At 42.1% G+C, this 23,064-nt stretch overlaps 2 protein-coding genes and 1 long non-coding RNA gene across 5 annotated transcripts; 1 reads left to right on the plus strand and 2 right to left on the minus strand.

Annotated features, from left to right (window-relative positions):
* Positions 1–516: 516 nt before the first annotated feature.
* Positions 517–3,104, minus strand: MOCS3 (molybdenum cofactor synthesis 3). The gene has a single exon (XM_021283768.2). The coding sequence runs from the start codon at positions 3,048–3,050 to the stop codon at positions 1,647–1,649; it is 1,404 nt and encodes a 467-aa protein (XP_021139443.2). The 5' UTR covers positions 3,051–3,104; the 3' UTR covers positions 517–1,646.
* A 22-nt stretch (positions 3,105–3,126) lies between these two features.
* On the plus strand, positions 3,127–21,951 carry DPM1 (dolichyl-phosphate mannosyltransferase subunit 1, catalytic). 3 transcript variants are annotated; one of them, XM_065032577.1, is made up of 9 exons: positions 3,127–3,288; positions 4,180–4,279; positions 4,834–4,867; positions 6,993–7,069; positions 7,182–7,207; positions 8,142–8,237; positions 8,968–9,036; positions 9,323–9,437; positions 20,131–21,951. In XM_065032577.1, exons 1-9 carry the CDS (start codon positions 3,182–3,184, stop codon positions 20,188–20,190), a joined length of 684 nt encoding a protein of 227 aa, XP_064888649.1. In that variant the 5' UTR covers positions 3,127–3,181; the 3' UTR covers positions 20,191–21,951. The 3 variants fall into 3 exon arrangements, with proteins under 3 accessions (XP_064888649.1, XP_064888647.1, XP_064888648.1); XM_065032575.1 differs by lacking the exon at positions 20,131–21,951 and adding an exon at positions 9,888–10,886; XM_065032576.1 differs by lacking the exon at positions 20,131–21,951 and adding an exon at positions 12,562–12,948 and having other exon boundaries at positions 3,128–3,288.
* LOC110356837 (uncharacterized) lies at positions 13,101–22,934 on the minus strand. Its single transcript, XR_010466661.1, has 3 exons — positions 22,027–22,934; positions 18,483–18,596; positions 13,101–16,735 (listed from the first exon to the last, which is right to left on the minus strand). It is a non-coding gene; the product is annotated as an uncharacterized LOC110356837 (long non-coding RNA).
* Between the last annotated feature and the right edge of the window lie 130 nt (positions 22,935–23,064).

Genomic DNA, 23,064 nt, shown 5'->3' on the forward strand with positions numbered 1-23,064 from the left:
CAGTCAAATTTAGAATACAAAGTCTGTCCCTTTTCCCCAAGTTCACAGGATTCTTTGAATGACTGAAAAGGAATCACTTTTTCAGGCCAGGTGGATTTATGATATACCATCTGTTGTTTAGCATTGGAATTAGAGAATTATTGCTACTGCTCCCTTTCATGCTTCAGTCTCGTCTTGACACCACAGTAAAGAAAGAAAAATGAACACATAGGTCAGGCATTTCAAACAAGTCCCTCTGGTTTCTAACTCCCAAAAGCTGAATCCCCCCAGAAGCCAGATGTTCCAACTGAACCCAACCTCCAGCACGCAGCTCAGAACGTCTTGACTGACAATGCTCTCACTACACACCACAGAACACTCACGCTTACTTTAAGTCATGGTTTCAACATTTTCCTTGTCTTCTAAATTGCGAGAGATACAACTCCATATTTATAAATTCACGTTACTGTTTCCTTCACAAGAGATGAAGATTATTATTGTTAAAGCCCGTGGCATGTTATAATAAAGTAGGCGGGGTGGATGTTCTCAGATTTATTTTATTAAAATACACCTTTTTGACTACTAATTATAATGATACTATTTTTTGCCCTTTTATAATGCAAAGATTAGTCATGACAAGTGGTTTTTTTCTCCTTAGAAAGTAAAAGAAATCCATACCTTAATTAATAAGAAGATAATTACTATGCTTAAGTGATGAGGACTCAGGCAGCTTTCTGTTGAGAAGCTATTTATTGCTCTTCCTTTTCATTCAGTTTGTCTACAAGAACTTTTCAGATGTGTGTAGCTCTTCATGCCAGTAAACAAAATAACGCAGTACAACTGGGGATATGCTTATGAAATACATCTTTGTACTTGCAGAAGGGAGGACACACATCTGGTTTTTTTCTCACCTCCCCATCTCTCAATCTGAAATTTCCTAAGCCCTCACAAAAACATTTTGTGTTTTACAAACTTTTGGAGCTCAAACTTATGCCTTATTAACATTTAACATCAGGTTTTCTATGTAAGTCACTATGTAAATGTAAATAAACTTCTTTGCCAGCCAAGAAATGAGGATGGATGGCTCTTGAAGTTCTTAACAGAACATCCTTGCTGCAGGTGCTGTTATTTGCAGTGAGCACTTCTCCTTCATAAACAGAGAACTAAAAGGTGTTGACCCAAACAGCCTTGTCAGCATTGTCTTGGCAATTCCTCATGACAGAGTTAATAGTGCTACCGACCAGCTAGAGATGGACAGTTAGTTATATTTTATAATCACCGCACACGCCGTTTCAATTTGTTAGGCGGTGAGGAACATAAGCAATAACACTTGACTGCTGTGCTTTGTCATTCTTCCAGGTTATAATTACTAATTAGGAGTCACTGTCAATGCACAATTAAGTAGTTATCCCAAGTTTTCACTATTAAATAATAACCAAGAAACATATTTCTTTAGATTTCCATGCATAATTTCACATTTTTTACAAAAATAATCAGACATTTTAAAAAATACATAATTATTTGGGGGAAAAAAACTACCATTAAAACAAAACAACATTGTGTTTCTATCTCCTGTTTTAGCCACATAAGACACTCATTACACAGAGAAAAATGAAACCCTATGGAATTTACTATGAAAATTTCCAATTTTTTCACCATTTGAATTTCTAATACTGAGGAAACGTTGGGTCAATTTTATTGGCCCAAGCCATGAGCCCCCCTTTAATATCCTTAGCTAACACAGAACCAAATTCTTTGACAGGTAACTCCTGCAAAATTCTTACAGCCTTCTGAGAATCATTTCCTAATTTGCAAACAACATATACAGGAAAAGGTGTTTGGCCATTAGTTCTCTGCTTTTCTTCACAAATTCTTTTCTCTAAATATTCCAGATATTCTTCATCTTTATCTTCTAATTTACTCAAAGGAATGTGGACAGCATGTGCCAGGCGACAGATATCCACTTCTACCTGTGGACGAACATCTAACAATACATGAGGAACTTGCTCATCCAACAGTTTTTTGTATTCCTCTACAGACACTCTGTCTTTACTGGGCAGCAAATGTAAAGTCCTACACTTGTCTGTTGCAGAAGAACCACAAAATGCCTCATAATCCTGAAGGCAGGTGACAGACGGATTGTCACCACAAACAGCACAGTCTGGTTTCTTTGGTCTTAACTTGATATTGCGAAATCTCCCTTGGAGGGCATCAAACATTAACATGAACTGATTGAAGGAAGAACCCATTCCCGAGGCAATCTTCAGCACTTCCAAGGCCTGGATGCACCCCATGATGCCTGGCACGACACCCAACACTCCTCCATCCGCACAGTTAGTAACAGTCTCTGGTGGGGGCGGCCTGGGGAACAGACACCTGTAGCAAGGCCCTCCCTGGTAGTTGTAAACCACCAGCTGCCCCTCCAGCCTCAGGGCGCTGCCAGACACCAGGGGCTTCCCAGCCAGAACACAGGCATCATTCACCAAGTACCTGGTGGGCACGTTGTCGGAGCAGTCGGCGACAATGTCGTACTGCCGCACCAGCTCCAGCGCGGTGCGAGGGCTCAGGGCCCCGCAGTAGGGCACATACTGCACCGTGGAGTTCAGCAGCCGCAGCGCTGCTGCAGCAGACACAGCTTTGGGGAGCCCCTGGCGGGCCTCCCCGTGCAGCACCTGCCGATGCAGGTTGCTCGTCTCCACCACGTCGTGATCCAGCAGGCCCAGGCGGCCGATGCCGGCTGCGGCCAGGTACTGGGCCAGGGGACAGCCCAGCCCACCGCAGCCCACCACCAGCACGGAGCAGCGGGCCAGGAGCAGCTGCCCCCGCACGCCCAGCTCGGGGAGCACCAGCTGCCGGCTGTACCGCAGGATGTCGGCGGGGCTCAGCGAGGCCTGGGCGGGCAGAGGGGGCAGCTCGCCTGGAAAGTCGGAGGTTCCCTCTTCTGTGAGCGCGGCGTTCCCTGCGGGTCCCACCGCCAGGAGGGCGGCCAAGCGCTCCCGCAGGCCGCGCAGCTCCCGCTCCCGCCGGCCGATCTCCGCGCCCAGCCGCGCCGCCTCCGCGCTGCCCGCCATGCCTGCGAGGACAGCGCCACACGGCGTGTCACTTCCACTTCCGGCCGCCGCCGCGGCGGTTCCGGTGGCGCAGCGGGCACTGATTGGCCGCGGCCCGTCCCGCCGGTTCCGGCTGCGTCAGCGCGCCCGACATGGCGGCCGGCGGCGCCGACAAGTTCTCGGTGCTGCTGCCAACGTACAACGAGCGGGAGAACCTGCCCCTTGTCGTCTGGCTGCTGGCGCGCACGTTCCAGGAGAGGTACCGGCCGCGGGGGGCGGTGCCGGGGGGCTGGGGGCGGTGCGGGGTGAGGACCCCCCCTCACTGTCGATGTGAGGTGAGGGGGAAGTAACGGCGGGACGGGAAACGTGCGGCATTAAAGTGTACGGAATGATGGCGCTTGTTAGGACATAACGTTATCTGCGGACCAGCGACAGAACCTGGGAACGGCAGGGGAGGGTCAGTGGGACATGAGGAAAAGGTTCTTCCCCCAGAGGTGCTGGACACTGAACAGGCTCCCCAGGGAGGTGTCACGGCCCAACCTGACAGTGTTCAAGAAGAGACTGGACAACGTCCTCAGACACACGGGGTGACCTGTGGGGTGTCCTGTGCAGGGACGGGAGTTGGACCCCATGAGCCTGTGGGTCCCTCCAACTCAGGACATTCCACGATTCTGTGGTTATGCTATGAAACACGTAACGTTTTTCACTCGGGTGGAGGGGGTGCAACCGGCTGTTCCTAACCCATAGAGCAGGGAATGGCACTTCGCTGGGGTTAATTAGGGAAATGAAATTATACTAATTAGCAGCCTCACATGTGCTGTGATCCGTTCTGCACCAACCGCCAGGCTGAATCACCACAAAGGCATTTTTAGGTTTCTGTCCTGCCCGGCCCGAGGCTGGAGCGGAGCTGAGGAGCGGGGGGTGCCGGGGAGGTTTGTGCAGCGATCGCAGCTCCAGGCTGAACCAGTGACACGTTTTGTCACCGCAACCACAGACTGACAGCCGTAACAATAACTATAACCTGTTGCTCGAGCTGCCAGAAAACCACTTTGCATTCTGATCCTCAGTGTTGTGCCTTTCAGTGTGACATAGGTAGTGAAATTGGGTTTTCCATTTGTGCATTTAAAAGAAAAAATAATTCTCATTTCAGCGGAAACAATTTTGAAATTATCATCATAGATGATGGAAGCCCGGATGGGACACAGGAAATTGCTGAGCAATTGGAAAAGATCTACGGATCAGATAAAATAGTGAGTTGTATATTCTATAGTTTTTTCCGTTTTGTTCTGTTGGAAAGTACTTGATGTGCGTGACCACGTATCTGTGGGTTGTATCTACACACAGGAAAATCTTGACATTTCTATTCAGCACTAAAAGTACGCTACATCACTTTGGGAAACACGCCAAAATATTTGCTGTTAGTGTTTGTCATTCCTTAAAAGTGATGGTGCTGGGGAGACTGCTGTTTAGATTTATAACCGTATTTCAGATTGCGGAATTTGAAGAAATCCTTTAGTAACTAACATGGTGCTTTCAATTTTGTTTTGTTTTACTGCAGAACTACTAATTAAAGCTTAGAAGGGGTTTTGTTTTAAATACGATCTGATCAAATACTTGTTTAATAAAATGGTTTGTTTCTCCTGTATTTTGGCAGATAAATTTATTCTTATATATTATCTAGATTCTAAAGAATTGAAAGTACATATAAAATATTGTAATACCTTGAAAATAGTGAATTTTAAGGTGTCACTAAATTTAAAATTGTACTTCAAGTAATATCTGTATATTTTAATATATCCTGCAGCTTCTGAGACCTAGAGCAAGAAAGTTGGGCCTCGGTAAGTCCATAGTAACTCTGGTTAGTACTAGAAAAATAAAAGAAAGAAATCTATTGTATTATTTGATTGATTCTAGTGTATAAAGTTCCAGAAAAAATCATAGTGAAGCCCAAAAGCAGAATATATGTTTTCATCAAGCTTAAAAAACACACACGTTCCCCACAACCTCAAACCTGGAAACTGTGGTCACTGCAATTCTATCCAGATGTGTTTTCCCGTTAACATCAAGCTGCTTCTCTCCCTCCCGTCCTCTAGTCCCTGATTACAGAATTGAGGGGTCTAAACTGAGGGGAAAAAACATAAGTTTTTCCAAGAGTATCTGCCACATTTTTCTGGAACCTACTGACTCAGAGGGGACAGTGGGACCTTTTGTGCAATCTGCCCATGCGCAGGATGCTTCAAAAATCGCACTGCAGTTTGTCCAACCTCCAGAGAAGGCTGGGATGTTTTCCTGACTGTATTTGGACAGAGCTCTATACAGTTAATCCATTTCAGTGTGAATTATGACTATAATTAAATAAAAAAATACGTATCTGACAGATGTCCAGTGCTCAAAACTCCCGAATTATTGTCTCATCTATAACTGACATGTGAATGGAAGGTTTTGAAGTACATTGCACAAGTTAATTGGCGTTGCAGAAATCTCACTAATTTGGGAGCCAATTTTGTACCACTGAGACTGATCATTAAAATTTGCATGGAATTATGCAGGACTGCAATTTTACAGCCCTGATGGCATATTTCACAGAATACGTAAGTCAGGTTTGTCATTATTTGCCTTAGGAAAAGCAGACATCCTAGAAAGTCATAAACACCATTAAAACCTGTAGTATGTAAGCTATCCTAAAGTAAAGTGGAGATATTTCCATCTGTTAAGATTCACGTTTTATCCTTATCCCTCCTCTCTTATAATAGGAATGCAGATTGGAAATCAGTATCTGACTTTCTTGCTACATGTCTTGGTAATCTCCACTTCCATGTGCTGGTAAAACATTTGAGGTGTCTTGTGTGCCAGCCACTGCAGCTAACTAATTTCTCCAGTCCACTGAACAAAGATTCTAATTTTGATATTGAATTGTCTATTTAAATCACCTTTCTATACTTTTTTTCTACATCTCATTTATCTAAGAAACTCCAAAAACCTTACAGATAGTCAATTTCATGTTGCCTGCCTTTTCATCTTGTGTCCGAACTTGACCAGTGTTATGGATTCAAACTGACCGAATTTAAATTTTTCTTGTACCACATCTCCTATTTATGCACAGTACACACATCTGTGACGCTCCTGCTGTGTAACTTTGCAAACAACACAAAAAAGAAAGATGAGTTGTTCGTTAACCAGGAGTTTGCTTTGCTGTGAGAGAGCCTAAGGACAGCAGTCAAGAGTAGGGTTTTTTCAGTTTTACGTGTTCCTGATGAATTTAACAGAAAGGTACAAGAGTAATTAGGATCAACGAAGAGTATGTGCCAGTTCTGAATCTCTGTTGTGCTGCTCTGCTGTCCTTGGAAGCAGCGCTGTCTTGAAAACTATGACTTGGATCAGAAATTCACATTGTTGAGGAAACTAATAGCAAGACTCATTCCAGCTCGTATCAAGATAGCTACACCCGCTCATACAGATGGATAAAACAACAAAATCTCAAGTAAGAAAAAAAAGACTGTCTGCAGATTAGGTATCAGGATATAATTCAGGGTGTCAGCAACAAGCCAAACTCTATATACCACTAATAGTAAATTCTGAATCTAGAACGCAGGGGTTTTTAACTATCAGTGATTATTTTGTGTCCCATTTCTAGTTTTGTATGGTCCAAAGTGCCTGTGGCGCTTCTGAAAATTATAGTTCAAATAGTGACCCACTTACCAAGTCATGTTTGTGCATTTCTAGTGCAGGAGCGTTTGCCAAGGTTTAAATTTATAAAATCTAGTTCTGAAATTGTAGGGAAAAGAAAAAAAAGTATTTTAATGTTTGACCAGTGATACATAATATTAAAATAAATTTTGGGGTTTTTTTGTTGATGCTTTACTAGTGTAACTTAGGGATTTTAGAAAATAAGAGAAGACTGTGGCTAAAAGATTGTATGTTTTAAAAGAGTGAGGGAAATTATTTCTGTCCCATTTTCATCAGGCACTGCTTATATTCATGGAATGAAGCACGCTACAGGGAATTTTATTGTTATTATGGACGCTGACCTCTCTCACCATGTAAGTCTGTATTTTATGTGGTGTGGTTTTAATCTCTTATAATTAAATTTTCATTGATTTTTTTTTTCCACCCCTTACTCTTTTTTTTTAATCTGTTTTCCTTCCATTTCAGCCAAAATTTATTCCAGAGTTTATCAGGTAGGTGCCAACTGTAATATGATAAAATGACTCCTCAACACTTATTGTTTTGTAGTAATAGCTGAAAGCTTTATATTCTTGTATAGCTGTGTAGCTGTAGTGACCAATCTGTCAAGGCAGGAATTCAAATAAAAGTTATTGGACCTCATTAGATGTGTCCCCAAATAATCCAAAAAGTAATTAGTTCCTATCTGGAACAAAGATCCTCAAGTTTAAAGTAACAGCATGTATGACTAAGTACTTCTCTTCCTTGGAATGGCTGTTCAGCTTTGAGAAGTATATCCATAAATGTCATCTTGTTATTTCACCCTGTGTGTGTAGGGATGTTGACTAGAGGGCCCTGTCCTCAGTAGCTGGGAAATCCTTCTCTCCTTTGCCTGTCTCTTCCCTTCCTCTGCCTGTGACACCTGAGTTTGTGACAAACGCCCAGTGGGCAGCACATTGGGGGCTGAGGGCACAGTCTGTGTCACTTTCAGCTTTCTCACTTACAAGTTTCTGCAGCAGTCAGGCACAGTGCGTACTAAGGATAGTTTCAGACTTCTTTCTGTTCCTTACTATGGCTTTGTGCAATATAAATATTTAGATGTGTATTTAAAATCATTCTGTCTTTTATACTAGAAAGAGGCTTTTAAAATGCATAAGTTGTTCTTTATAAACTACTTATGAATTAGTCTATGAAATTTTATGACATAGTTGATTAAAGATAATCATAAGATTCCATTACATAGCTCTTTATAAGAGAGCAATTAACAGGTTTTTAAATGCATAATGCTTATACCCACCATAGCTATTGCTTTCCTCTCTTGTCTACGTATTTGTTCAAAGGTTTGTAAAATACAGATTTTGTACTGAGTGATTGTTCTTATTTTGAAATTTTGTACTATCTTCATGCAAATATTCGTTCTGTTTTTCTAATGAAATCAACTACTTACAGAAAGCAGAAAGAAGGCAATTTTGATATTGTATCTGGAACAAGATATAAAGGAAATGGAGGAGTATATGGCTGGGATTTGAAAAGAAAATTAATCAGGTTAGTGTTTTTCTAGATATTTACACATAAATTTGTTATTTAGAAATTTATAGGAATTCCGAGTACTCAAACAATAAACCTCTGTGAGCAGTACTGAGTTCTTAGACAATAGTACTAGGTACTCCAAAATTATATGAAATAATTGAAACATGCATGATTTCAAATTCCATGGTTAAAAACCCCCCAAGAAAGAATGTAATGATAAGACCAGGTGTGAGAAATGGGTTGGAACAGAGGAGAAATCTGCACAGGATCAGGGTGGGACAGTTTGTCAGCTTCATCATCCAAAGAATGAGCCGAGACTATGACACCTTTGTCAAGTTTAAAAGACACATTTGGTTAGCGTCAGGATCTGTAACGGTCCTTTCCTTAAACAGTAAATCACTTGCTAAACCCCTCTGTTGACACTGATTTGTCATAAGTTAAGAATTGTCTGGCATGATCAATGTCAATAAATCACTGCTCAGGAAGCAGTTACAGTGAGCACCAGGGAGAGGTTCCACCCGAAAGCCAGGAGGAAAATGACATCAAGGTTGTACACAGAGGCTGCCATCTCGGGTTTACAGGGACTTAGAGATATTGAGCAGGTAAACTGCAAGTTTCTGCTGCAGAAAGTCTTTCTCTCTTATGCCTTATTTAAGAGTATGTGTAAGTTAATGCTAATTTGTAAGTTATTGTAAAGAACAAGGAGCAGAATTTGTGTTACCAGTCTGATCTTCTTCTTTCACAGTCGTGGGGCCAATTTTCTAACTCAGGTTTTGCTGAGACCAGGTGCATCAGACTTAACAGGGAGTTTCAGGTATGGGTCTGGTTTGCAATTCATAAATGTTATGTGAAATTAAGAAACCGCTGAACAAGGAACTGCAGTAAGAACGGACCTTCTTTACTGCAGACTAAAATCTGTTTGGAAAGGATATAGCAACAGTAGACTAGATTGCAAGAACTGTTGCTCCTATGACCTTACTATTTTAAAAAATCATTAACTGCAATATGCGTGATTCCAGTTAAGTTTCCTACACACTACCTTGATTTCTGAAGTTCAGAAATTGTGCTCGAGGTTTCATTTTCTTTGTAATCGTTTACAGGTTGTACAGAAAAGAAGTCTTGCAGAAACTAATGGAAAAATGCGTTTCTAAAGGATACGTCTTCCAGATGGAGATGATTGTTCGGGCTAGACAGTTAGGATACACTATTGGAGAGGTATAGTAAAAGTTTTGATAAGTACATGGTGCTTTCATTTAAATGTAAATACAGATTACTGGGAGCACAGGAAATTTGGTGCACTGCCAAAAAGCAGCAAGATTTTCAAATCTATATAAAGAAATTGCATATGTAGAACTCTTATTTTCCCAACTTGTCCAGGTGGATACCGGATCTGAAATTCCAGTTACTTATTCCTCTAGCTGATAGGCTTCTGACATCCTTCCCTCTTCCTGTTGCTATTTCTTTAGTTGCATACAATTTTAGCAGGTTCTGTGAAGGAGGGAAATAAGTCAAAATATACCATAAAGCTGTACTGAGCCTTTACTCCTTCATATGGTACAGACATCTCTAGTTAGGTCTTCTCAAATCATTTTGTTTTCTCCAGCAACCTGATTCTATTTCAAGTTTACTCTGTTCTCTGTCATTTATTTCCTTATTATTTTCCAGCTTTCCAGCTATTGCAACTTTCCACTTCTGAACTCTGTGAATGTGCTGTCTACAGTCATTGAAAAGGAACTCCAAACAGTTATTAGTTCCTACATTTTCAGCACTCTGCTGCCTTTGGTATTTCATTGAATTGCTCTTGCTGGTGTCTTTAAAGATGATTCACTGGAATTCTCTCTACAGCCAAATCTCAGAACCAGTTCTTCATCATCATTTTCATGACGCTGAATTGTTAGAGAATTCTGTTCTGTACTTCTCCCTCTAAACCCCGTATTGCATTTCTCTGTCACCATCAGGTAGAGTATTTCTGTGCAATAAAGGAAGCTCTCTTCTTCCACCTTTCTTGCCTATGGAGCAACATCACTATCCTGTGTGTAGTTGGGGTTTGACCTTAATTTCTTTGGTCTTCACATCCAGCTGCATTCACATATTGCTTTCTAATATTGCTGAATTAAATCCTCACGTGTCTATACATCCAGATACTGAAAGCTAGGTTGAAATGAGGTTTTATTTACTATGCATTTGTCAAGGTTTAAAACAGTAAAATACACTCTTCTAGCTTTAAAAAAACGCAGTCTTGGGCTGCTTACATTTCTTCAGGCTGCTGCCACAAAGACCTTTTTTCTACATGTTATTTGATCCCACCACTTGTTGGTTTACATGCCTCTACTGGTTGTATAGCATCAAATATAAGCTATTTGTCTTCAGCTCTAAGCTTGATGGACAGTCTTCGCTAGGCCTGATGTCTCACTGTCAGCGTGGAGACGTGGGCTCTGTTTTGTGGTGGTCAGTTACGCCATCCTCTGCAACTCATCCGTTACATTCTCAAGTGAGCATCGTCTTCCCTCCTTTGGTTTCTCACATGTGGGAAGAGTTCTCTCTAACATCTGAAGAGTTGCTTCATTATTCTGTTTGGCCTTGTCTTTAAGATTTCCTTTGTAATATCTGCAACGAACCTGACTGTGTTCAGATTGCTGATGCAGACCTATAAATAAGACTATTGTATATTTACTGTTCTGTGTGTCATCTGTATATTGTAACTTCCTGGGCCAGAACAATTTTCCATCAAGTTTCAAGTACATTGATACGGTATTTCCTCATCAATACTTATGATCTTTATATATCTTATAATTATCCAAATAGTAATACCAAAATTCCAGAAGAGGTGACCCTTGCATGTCTAATTCCTGGTTTGCCAGGGCTGCAACCCTACAGGCAGAACAGGAGTTTATGCAGTTGTAAAATGTAGATACAGTTGTGAGGGTGAAATATTTCTTAAGCAAAGTTGAACATGAAGCTTGAGACCTGCCAGCCTAAAAGGAACTAATGGCTGATGAGATGAACTGACACAAACTATACCTGAATACTCTTGTATGCACCTCTCTTTCATTCTGCCGCACTTCTTCACTGTATGTAAACGTCCCCCAGTGCATGGAATACACTCTTTTGAAAAGGCTTCCTTTAAGACTAATGATAAAACTTCTTATGCAAGAAATGTGAAGTCCAGCAACAACACAAAAGGTTAATTCCTATACTGAAGGGAAAGACTGGATACCTCTTATTAGATGAGGTATTAGCCATTCTTCCCCACTGGTTGGAAAATGTCACCTCTGACATCCTGCACTACATATTCAGCAGTTTCTGTCCGTGCCCCCTAGATCATCCATCTGTAGTTGCCAGGACGCTTCCTGGGATCATCAAAGGGACTCTGCTTAGGAAGCCAGAGTCACTGCTAACTCTGTCTGCATCCCGCCTTGGGTATCTTCTGACTGTCGTCTTGACTGGGGTTTCTTCTGCCATGGACTGATGTGCTAGAATAGTGAGAAATCCTCAGTCCTGGCGCAGATGCAAAGGTGTGGTGATTTTTGTGGTCCACTTGCCAGATGATTTCTGGTTGAAGCTGCCAGCAGAACACCAAGCCAATTATTTAATGACTTTTGCAAATGCAATTATTTTAGCCCCTGAAGTATTTCAGTTTTGCATACAAACATAAAAGGAAATTCTTGAATATTCTAATACATTGCTGGCAGAATGTCCCATCATACGTCATTTGTACGTGGTTGAATTACTGAAAAGCAGTGTGTTCCTAACCTTTTAGGAGTAGTGAGTTCATCTGGACAGCATGATCACTTCAGTAAGAAAACCAAGATTAGTGGTTTAAATGCCCTTTAATCCTGTAAATAATCTGTAAAATTATCAAAGACTAATAAAGACAGGTATTGTTTGTAAAATATGCACTAAGTGCCGTATTCAGATGTCGTCTTGCAGCCAGCGGTGAGGTTGAGCAGAACGCTGGTTCATGGTGGCAGGAGATTTTTGCCTTCCCAAGGCACTGACTCATTGAATCGAGCTAAGGAGGAAAGTGGTGAAGGTTCATTTTAAGCCCCCAGGCTTTAGTGCACTTCAACTATGAGGTTTGTTCTGACTGGTGTATCATCCAGCCAATGAGTAATGTCTTTGGATCATCTTTAAAGGTGATAAACCAATTAATTTCATGCTCCCTAGCTAGGGGGCATTATGAAAGCCACTGGTAAGAACTGACGCAAAGGAAGCTAATCTGATTCTTGCCTTCTTCCCGTGCCTAAACATGCTGTAGTTCAAAGGCCATTCTTTTGTTTACAGAATATCTGATTATTTAGATTTTGAACCTTAAAAATAGTTTTGCTTGTTTCAACAGGTTCCTATTTCATTTGTGGACCGTGTCTATGGAGAATCTAAACTGGGAGGCAATGAAATCGTTTCCTTCTTAAAGGGACTCTTGACCTTGTTTGCTACAACATGATAGTTTATCCTAAATTACCTTCAGTAGGAAAGCATTTTCTGATATCTGTGGGTTTTAATACATACTAGCAGAAGCTTGATAATTTGTGTGGTGACCAGAAGACCTGCTATAAACTAACAATTAAACAAACTACCAATAATAAACTAAATATATTGTGTCCCAAAATGCTCCTTTCCAAATAAATGAACTGTATGTTAAAGTAAAAACTAATAAAGACTAATGCTCTATTCTATTTTTGTAAAAAAGGAATGAAGTCTTAATAAAGAACAGAAAGCTAAATGACCTTTTGCATTTAGAAATGAATCATTATTCAACAGAAGCTAAAGATGATTGTGAAATAAAGACGAGCAAGGACAAAAAAATGACAGAATTTATCTTATCGTTGTTCTGTGGTTTGCAGATAGCATTTTAAACATAAACCAGTTAGTTCCCTTTCTTTCCTCAGCGCATATGTACGTGTGGCTTAAAACAGATATATAGAAGGGTTTCTACAGATCTGATGATAGCTTGTGCAGTTTAAGAGGAAATACAGATGAGTACAGTGATTTGTTCTTTGTAAAACTGTTCCTAGATTGGCAAGGATGTTCTTTGGATAAAAAACAGAATCATAAGTGTGGAATAATTTTGTATTCTGTGTGTTTGTCCAGAAGCAGATGATTCCCTTTTCCTATTTTATTTAGAAACAAAACATTTTTAGAGTAAAACCAGGAGTGTGACATCTCACCCAACTTCAGGGTGCCAGAAGACCCCATTCACCTCCCTGAAGACTTCTGAGAAATTTTTCATATGTCAAATAACAGTTTGCAACATAAAATCTGTATTTGTTCCAGATCCCAATGAATGAAACTCAGAGGAATACCATTGTTTTTTTCACTCTTTGGTATAACCAGAACTCAGAAATCATGAAGCCCTTGCAACCAAATACACACTTGGAGTGAGGGGGGAAGAACCAAGCTGGAATTTTAAATTATTTTGATAATGGTTTTTTATATATTAAAAAAACTCCTCATTTTTTGAGGGGTGTGGGTATAGTTCTGTGGGTACCTGTATCAGAATATCAATGGTAGGAGAGGTAAAGCAACAACTGTATTAAAAATTACAACTGTTTGGCTCCTGTTTGTCTGCATTCCTTTAGTACACTAGGTAGAGCTGTTAATTTAAATAAAATAAAATAAAATTAAAAAATAACCAAACACCAGAAAGTCTGTAGATAAATGATAAATTCATATTTGAGATAGTTATTTACCACAGTCAGTGACAAAAATTAATTAACTTTAAAACCAAAGGTTATTTTCTAGTGAACTATTTTAGAGATATTTGCTTGTTCTTTACCAAAGTTGTACAGATTCTGATATTTTTCTTTATTCTGAGTATTCAGAGCAAATGTTTCATATTTAATTTGCTTTAAAATAATTTAAAAATGTAGCTAGGTTTTGAATCTACCTGTAACTGGATTACAGTGACTTAACTGTACATTTTGTGACATTTGCCTGTACTTTTCCAGCACATTATATATAATTTCATTTGGTGCAGGCTAATCGGATCTAATAATTTATACAGAAATAAATCTCTGGGTATTAAGGGCCACTGAAATCTCCAGTGAATAGATTTCATCTATTTAGGTTTCACTGGGAGGTTTCATGGCTAAAATAAACATTTTAAGTTGAAAATAGGTACAGGGTTTTTAATGACCAAATAGCGAGGGTATTAGACATTTATTCAAATGTACATGCTACTGAAAACCATTTGCTAGAATACAAATTGTGCATCAGCAAGATCATATTTTTCTCAGACTTCTATATAATGATATATAACTGAAGTCCATTGTATTGGTTATTCATGATCTAATGGCTGTGAGTTAGGGTTTAGCTTTTAGAATGTGCATGCCTACTTTTTAATTATGAAAATTACTTGGTAAATTTCCTTCACTGATCTATTTATGAGATTGTGTTTCAAGGAAGGTGCTTTTACATATAAATTAGGATCATACTATGTGGCGTATTTTGTATGCTCCAGCATGTGAAAGTTTGAAACACTATATTCGGTTTTTAGATAAATAGGTAATATTTTTAATTATTATGAAAGGTGATGGTATGTATGTAAGTTATCGAGAAAGAGGAGCTATAAGGCAATGAAGTGCTTTGTATCAGGACATAAGTGGATACTCTACAATACTTCTTGACACAAAAGGTCACAAGAGTGAAACTAATTTCAACAGCCTGCACCAAGGTACTTGTGGGCAGCACTACTGAAGGGAACGAATACACGGGTCCAGGGGAAGGAGCCAGAAATAACAACATGCAGGCTTTCCTTGTGTTAGTGGAATAGATACACACACACACATATATTTCACAATACATACCATTAAAAACACCTATTTGTGTTTTTTTTTCCCTACCAAAAGGACTATATATTTCTTCAAAAAAAAAGAAAGGGGGCTGGACTGCAGATAACTTGCGAATGGACTTTCAAAATTTGTCTTACAGTAAATTTTAAAAGCCTGAGGCTCAGAAGAAGGAGCTGCTGTTTGTGCGTTTGCCCCTCTGTGCACTTGTAAAGGGAGAATCATAAAACAGCATTCTGTTAATGCTGTTAGGAAAAAAATAAACTGAATCTTTGCCCAGAACTGGCTTAAATAACCTCTCCTTCCTTTCTTCCTTTCCCACATACATCTCAGCCTGCAGTACTTTCTTTCCAAGGAGTTCCTCCGCTGAGGTGACTAAACGCATCTGGTTCTAAAGTATTCCCTGTCTTGGAGCACTCAGGTGTGGCACCGCAGAACCTCACCGGTGCTCCAGCTGTGCTCTGTACAGAGGAAAACATTGCCAAAACAAGCTCTAAGGCTGCATTCTGTCGCTGACCTTTCTCTTGCATGCACTGCTGTGAGAGCTCATCAAAAATGAATATAATACTGTGACCGGTGTTCAAAGCTCTAATAGAGGTCGTTCTTTAATAAAGCTGTTCTCTTTTTAGCAAATAATGGGATGAAATAGCCATCCCTTAGTGCTGCTTAAACTGCTTTTTACTTTTTTGAACGTAAACTCTTTGAGTTGCTTGAATTTGTTCTCAGCTTTTTTTAATCAAGCCTCTTTGTATTTGAAGACCACTTATGTAAATTCTTAACACAAACCCAAAAAGTTGAAAAGAACACGTAGAGGAAGAATGGCTTATGATGCGAGAAGGAAGTTACGCAGGAATGGCTGTACTGTCTCCTACAGTGCTCAAAATGGACGCAGAACGAAAGAAACTAAGAAACACGGCCAGTATGATCTGTGCCCAAATACACCAACAGTCAGCAATACAGTGTCTTGTGGAGACAGAGGTCAAGGTCTGGACCATTTAATGATTCCTTGTGTTTTCTAAGGATTTGATTGTTTTTTAAATTTTTCCCGTTTGCCTTTCATTATTATTTGATAGACCCTAGTTATCCCCTCATCATAGTCAGTCTTGTCACTTTCAATTTCCTCAGACAGAAGCCACACCACACATTGCTATTCTCAAAACGTTAGTAGCAGACTATGGTAGAACAACAGTTCTACTATAATCTCTAGAGATCAGGTGCCTCGAACTCCATACAACATCTTAAATATCCACGTACTAGGGATTTATACAGTGGCATTTTAGTTTTCAGTTCCTTTCTTAGTACCATTGCAATACTCTACGTGCCTTGTTTTGGCCACCACAAAACACTGCCTTAACATTCACAGAGAATTTTTCATTTTATGTACCTGGTTTTACAGTTCCACATAAATCAGCTTTCGTTAATTACATCCATATTCATTTCCTATGAAGGCACAAATACTCTGCTAATGTACTTTATTATACTTTCGTAGGAATCTGTGTCTGCAAGCACTCAATCATGTGGCAAGAACAGGAGCTTTAATTCCTTCCTGACTTAAATCACTATATATCATAGATATATTTGGTCGGGCATGTTCAATGAAGAGGCAGAAGAAGGTGAGACACATTTTGCAGCAGTAAAATTCACCTTCCCTTGAGCAGCAAAGTGATGACCTCCGTGGGCAGACAGTCAAGGCTCTGGGAAGGTCTCTCGTTCTGTTGTTGTAGGCTAGAAAGTCAACATGATGTATAAAAAATCTTACACAGCAGGTTCAGTTGTTCAAACCCATTAGAACAGCCAGAGCACGTGCTAAACGTCAAGTGTACAGTCCCAACAAACCTGAGGTTAAAGTCTGTGCTGTGGAGTTTTGCGTGGAGTATCTTTAGGATTATCTTTGACCTAAGTTTGGCTCTTGCACTCTGGTTCGGGAGTGTTTCTGAACGCAGAGCCCCAGTCAGAGCTCTGCTGGGTGACCTATGCAGCCCCGTATCAGTGTGAAGTTTTTAATCGGACAATCTGAAGCCCAAGACGAAACACGTAACTGGGGGCTACTAAAATTGATACCACCTCTTGTGCAAGGACTGAGCAGCTGATCAGCCCAGGCGCAGGGACTGGGAGCAGCTGTGGTCTCCTCCGGCCCCAGCGGCCTCAGCAGCCCGGCCTCAGGGTGTGCAATACAGGCTCATGACCTGCGGGGTGCATTCTGTCACTCTAGCCAGATGCAGATTCCAGTTTGTAATTCACAAGGTCAAGCAGTTTCATCCACCTGACCTAGATCATTATTATTCTGAAGCTGAGACAACCACTCCAGACAGCCAAGGCCTAGTTAACGTATCCAACTGAATGTGAAACCAGTATCAAAATGAGATCCCTGGCTTATCTGTTTTGGGTCTTGTACGTGCAGATTTGTCTGATCTGAGGCTTTAATCTGAGCCAGCAACAAAGATGTCCCCAGTTGCCAATATAAGCACTATAATAAAACATATTTTCCAGTGGGCTGTGTACAAAGCCAACTGCAAGGTTGCACAACCTTCTGCATATCAACAGTAAAAAATAATGATGACTAATCAGTAATATTTATTTAAGGGCCTATCAAGATTCCAAGTATAAGCATGGATTGAAATCTTGGCACAAATGAATGAAATGACAGATTGCCTACTGAGTTCAATACATTGATGACTTCAGCAACAGCTTTTCAACCGTTAGCATTCCAGAGCTGTAGGCAAATGTTAACACGAGGATCAGCATGAACAGAGTACAGGCAGATGAGAGGATTGCTTACCAAATTTTATCATTGTTTTATGACATATTACCTCCAAGGTGTCATGCTGTATGAGACATGAATAAAGAAGGTAATCGCAGAACTTCTGTAAAGCACAGAAACTTTATGAGCATCATTTCCTCTTCTTACAGTGATTGTTACTGTTTAGGGGGAAATATATTGGGACTGGAGAGGAGGAAACTGAATTGCAACTTTTAATCCAAAACTAGATCTGAAAACTCAGCCCTTGAGAGGGGCTTTCACCAAAGCAGCAGTGGAAACAGGTCACGACAAGGAAGGTTATCCCTGCAAGGGTAGTTGCACTGACCAACAGAAACTAGTGTCAATGCTGCATCGTCATAAAAACAAAAACAAATACAAAAACAAAACCACCTTGTGTTCGGCTCACAAATTTCTTTCCTGTTTTGACTTTTTGCAAACATGTCACACCCCTGGGAGGTGAACACAGACAAAACCACAGCTGAGAATGTGACGTTTCCTGGGAAGCTGAGAATGAGTCTCTCGCTCCTAAAATGTGGTGCTCTCAGGAAGGGGAAAATCTGAGCACCAAATGATACTTGTACTTTTGTTACAGAACAGGAAAGATCTTGACTGAGCTCCTATAGCCACCACTTGAGGATGCTCTGGGGTCCTCTGTCCCACTGCGCAACTACTGGGGGAATACCCAGGAAGACAATAACCAGATTTACTTACTACATGGAGAATTTCATGTCATGACTCAATGTGTTTGCAGAGCTCCCGTTGCCAGTCCAGTTTTCCATTCTGCTTGCAAAGAAGGCGTAAGGCAGTACTTTTGATGGGTGGATCCTGTCAAAATAATTATATTACTTATTGTAAAATGCAGGGGAGGTAAAAAAGACAAGCTGCTTGAAAGTGATAAATTATTGAAATACTGAAGTTAGGCATTTTTAAAATTTTAATCAATGTCTTTCATTAAGTAAATCCCATCTGAATGCAGTGTTTCTTAAAGCATTGACAACATGTAAGACGTCAATCCTATTTCCACAGAAAGAATGCGGTTTGTCATGGCAGCACAGCGTCACCTCCAAGGAGATGACACTTGACTGACCAGCTTCCCAGTGAAATTTAAGCGTTGCTTGTGACATAAATTTCTTACGGGTCTAAGGGATCAGCCTTTCCTTTCAAGTTAACTTAACTAACTAAGCAAACCTACCTTAAACGTCCCTAATCGCAGACCTGCCCAACATGATTATCTTCTTAAAACACAAGGAGAAAAGGAGAGTACTCAATGTCAAAGAGTTGTTTTTCCCTATTTTCATCTTGATACAGACTAAATTTGGTTCCTTCCTGCTGACTTTTCCCAAAGACATCTTCATGGAAGAAGGTTAGAGAACGCTGACAGACGATGAAGCGTCTGAACAGCAACGGAGCTGGATGGTTTAGCGGGTCTTAAAGATCATTATGATCTTAATGCTGGTGTGGATTAATTTACTTGTCTTTATTATACAATTAATTATGTTAGGTGCTTAAAGCCATTGATAGCCATCTTAATTGTTTTGCATTTGAATCAAAACCAAACAGTACTGCTGCTAAAGTAGTGCAATTATGAATGTGGGCACAATTATGAATGTGGGCACCATTTTGAGGTGAATCAGTGGCACAACACATCCTCAATCATACCTGTTCAACCTGGGAATGCTGTCTCCCCTCCGGCGTTAAATGTTTAGTCTCTTACAATGCTATGATTTCACTGATTTTTCTAGTGGCTGTAGTCTATTGTGAGAAACAATACCCATTTCTGTAACATTAAAAGTATATTAAGACTATTATAATCAACTGTTGTTTCACTTTGTTCGCCTCACTCTATACACACAGGAGAAAACTGGACTCAAGTCGTCTTTTCTCCTTCTTGCCCACTGCTTGAATTTTTCCTTTAAAATGAATCTTTTAATACAAACTTCGTATTATTCTCATCTTTCTCTTCTAACTCGCTGTTGACACCTGTCACAGTGCACAAACCATCACAAAAACCCTCACCCAACTAAACGAGCACAAGGTCTTGCCCATCGGGTGAGGTCTGCCTTCCACACACACCGGCTCATCCTTCCCCCAGTTTTGCAGCCCTGTCATTGCGGACGTTATCCTGAAGCAGGTACTGGCTCATGTTCACCCAGCCTGCTGCTGCTCGTTATCCTTCCCTCCTGTTCTTCTCTCCTTTGCCTGAAAACCTTTGCCTGCATCACCCATCTTGTGCACTGAGTGGGTATTTCCGCCTTCCGATGCTCTTCCCTCTGTCCATATCTAGTGTATCTCCCTCTCACACCAAATTCCAGTTTCTGAACTCTTCACAAATTGTCTTCCACCTTCTTCTTGGTCTCAGTGCTGCGCTGGGTGCCACCATCATGGCTGGAAATGCTGTTTCCAGATGGAAATTCCTTGATATTGTTGATTTCTAAGTGGTTGGAGGACCCTCTGTCTTCATCTGGTCTGGCTGCCACCCAAGAAACTACAGCAAGATAAAAACTACTCTGATACTTACGCTCACACCCAGAATTCAGGACACAGAAGGATGTCTGAAAGCCTGTTCAGTTCTCCTGCCTGGATTCCAACTATTTCTGCTTGGTCTGCCGTATCCTTTGCACATATTTTCATGTTGTGTTCATTCCCTTAAGTATCTATCGAATATTATTTCTGTTTCCAGTTGCATTATCCTGTTGCCTTAAACTCAGTTCCTCTAACCTTCAATCACTTCTCACTACATTTTCTCAAATTGAACGCTTAGGTTACAAGGTCTATGGGTCGGTGATTTGTTTATCCAGTGCTGCTGTATTTTTACACATTTTTTCCTGTGTTTTCTTAGAAATTTATTTTCTATGTGTAATAAATCCATGCAAGAGCCCTAAAGTATGGTGGTGACATAAGTAAGCAGTGATATGGGACAATCCTCCCCAACCTTGCCCAGGTGTAACTGAATGACACAAGAATGTCTTGAGCTGCAATCTAAATCAGTGTGCCAGTGGTAAAAAATGACTGAAAAAAGCCTGGAAAATAGGCAGGTCCTAAACCTTGTTTGGGGTTCTGTATTTTAGCCGATAACAATGCAACCAGCTTAAGCGGCCATGAAGTTAGCTGACAGCTTCTGAATATGGCACTGACTCAACAACATCTCAGAAATGTTTCACAACACACTTTCTTAATTGCACATCAGAAAAAACACCCCATCTACTCTTGGAAGGCAAACTGAAGTTATTATAGACAAACCAAAGCAGCTTTCTCTGCTCTTCTTTGTTGAGACATAATTCACAGATCCCAGAATGTGAGAGGTTGAAGGGACCTGGAAAGCTCATCCAGTGCAATCCCCCCATGGAGCAGGAACACCCAGATGAGGTTACACAGGAAGGTGTCCAGGCGGGTTGGAATGTCTGCACAGAAGGAGACTCCACAACCTCCCTGGGCAGCCTGGGCCAGGCTCTGCCACCCTCACCGGGAACAAGTTTCTTCTCAGATTTCAGTGGAACCTCCTGTGTTCCTGTTTGAACCCATTACCCCTTGTCCTGTCACTGGTTGTCACCAGAAGAGCCTGGCTCCATCCTCCTGACACATACGTATAAACACATATGTATATCACAGAGAAACTTTTAAGTACCTCAGTTCTAGAAACCCTTTAAGTGCTAAAGCACAAGCTTTGTTTTTGCAGGTAAATTTTGTGTATTTCCATTCCGTTGTAAAAGACTTACTGGTTCTTACGACCACTAATGTGAAGATAACATGAAATACCTGGTGAAATAAAGGTGTGATTTGCAGACAGTGACAAATAACGTGCTCTGCTGAACTAGAAAGTCTTCAAGCAAGCTGGCAAATACAATAAAATGTCACTATATTCTTCATAAAAGCTGTTTATGTGAATTCTGCTAAACACAGTAGTGTACACATTTTCAGGCGATTGGCCTCTTGAAAATGTAGGAGATCCTTGAGTTTTATGGAGTCCAAGTAATTTATGACAACTTTGCTAAGCTTTCGTACTTCAGGCAACAATTTGAAAACACAGACTTTTCTTTCTAGCATTGTAAGGCTTAACTATAATAGGCATCACTCCGAACCAGAAAGGTTTTGAATGCCAAGGATGGAAGGATCTTATGCTTCGCTTCATCCTTCAAGTGTTTGTGTATTTTCGAAGTAACAAAAGCCGTTATTCTCTTTCACTTGTAGATTTTTTTTTCACTGTGCTATAGCATTGTGCCTTGTCGGGCTCCTGGGCATATTTGCCTTTACTCACAAGGAGGAAGCGCATGTGGAGTCTTGTCATGATCCGCGTTACGGCTCCGAAACGCCACCTGGGATGTCGATGACGTGTCTGTGGTGTGGATGTGTGGGACACGTACCTAGAATCACAGAATCATAGAACGTCCTGAGTTGGAAGGACCCACAGGACCATGGGGTCCAGCTCCTGTCCCTGCACAGGACACCCCACAGGTCACCCCGTGTGTCTGAGGATGTTGTCCAGTCTCTTGTTGAACACTGTCAGGTTGGGCCGTGACACCTCCCTGGGGAGCCTGTCCAGCGGGAGGCCCACCAGAAACACGTCGCACATCTGCCTTTGGGCGACTGCTCACCTTCAGAAATTACGCCAAATACGACAGATTCAGGTTTCAGGCAGCAGCGGCGTGCGGACCGGACAGGTCCCGCCACACCGTCCCGTTTCCCGCCCAGCGCTGCCGCGGGTTGGGAACACCCGGCAGCGCGCGACCCACACGAGGCTCCCGACAGCCCTCGCCTCGGCCGAAGCCGCGCTCCGCTCGGCCTGCACCCCAGCCCGGGCCCGGGAGCGCCCGCCCCGCTCGGGCGCACGGGGAAGGGAAGGGCGCACGGGGAAGGGCGCACGGGGAAGGGCGCACGGGAGGTCCCGTGGCGGGAGCGCCGGCCCCGCTCCCCGCGCGCGCCGCTGTCCATGGTGTGAGGCGACGCGCGAGCGCGGGGGTGTGCGCGCGGGGCCGCGCGGGGCGGGGCGCGGTCAAGGGGCGCGCGGAGCGGGGCGGGGCGCGCGCAGCCCGCGGCGCCGCCGCTGCCCGCGGCACGAGGCCGTGCGCTCCCGGCCGCGCGGTCACGTGCGCGCACCGCGGTCACGTGGGCGCGCCGCTCGCCAGGCGCGTGCCCCCGCCCCGGCGGCGGAGGCCCCTCAGGACAGGATGTAGTCCCGGCTGGGGGCGGCGGAGGGATAACCGGGCGGCGTCAGCTCCCTCTCCGGACCCAGCCGCAGGGCGCGGCGCCTCCTAGCGGGGCCGGGGTAGATCCCGCCGCCCGCCGCTACCTCCGT

Source organism: Columba livia, chromosome 16 (assembly GCF_036013475.1).
Source record: "Columba livia isolate bColLiv1 breed racing homer chromosome 16, bColLiv1.pat.W.v2, whole genome shotgun sequence".
Classification (NCBI taxonomy): Eukaryota; Metazoa; Chordata; class Aves; order Columbiformes; family Columbidae; genus Columba; species Columba livia.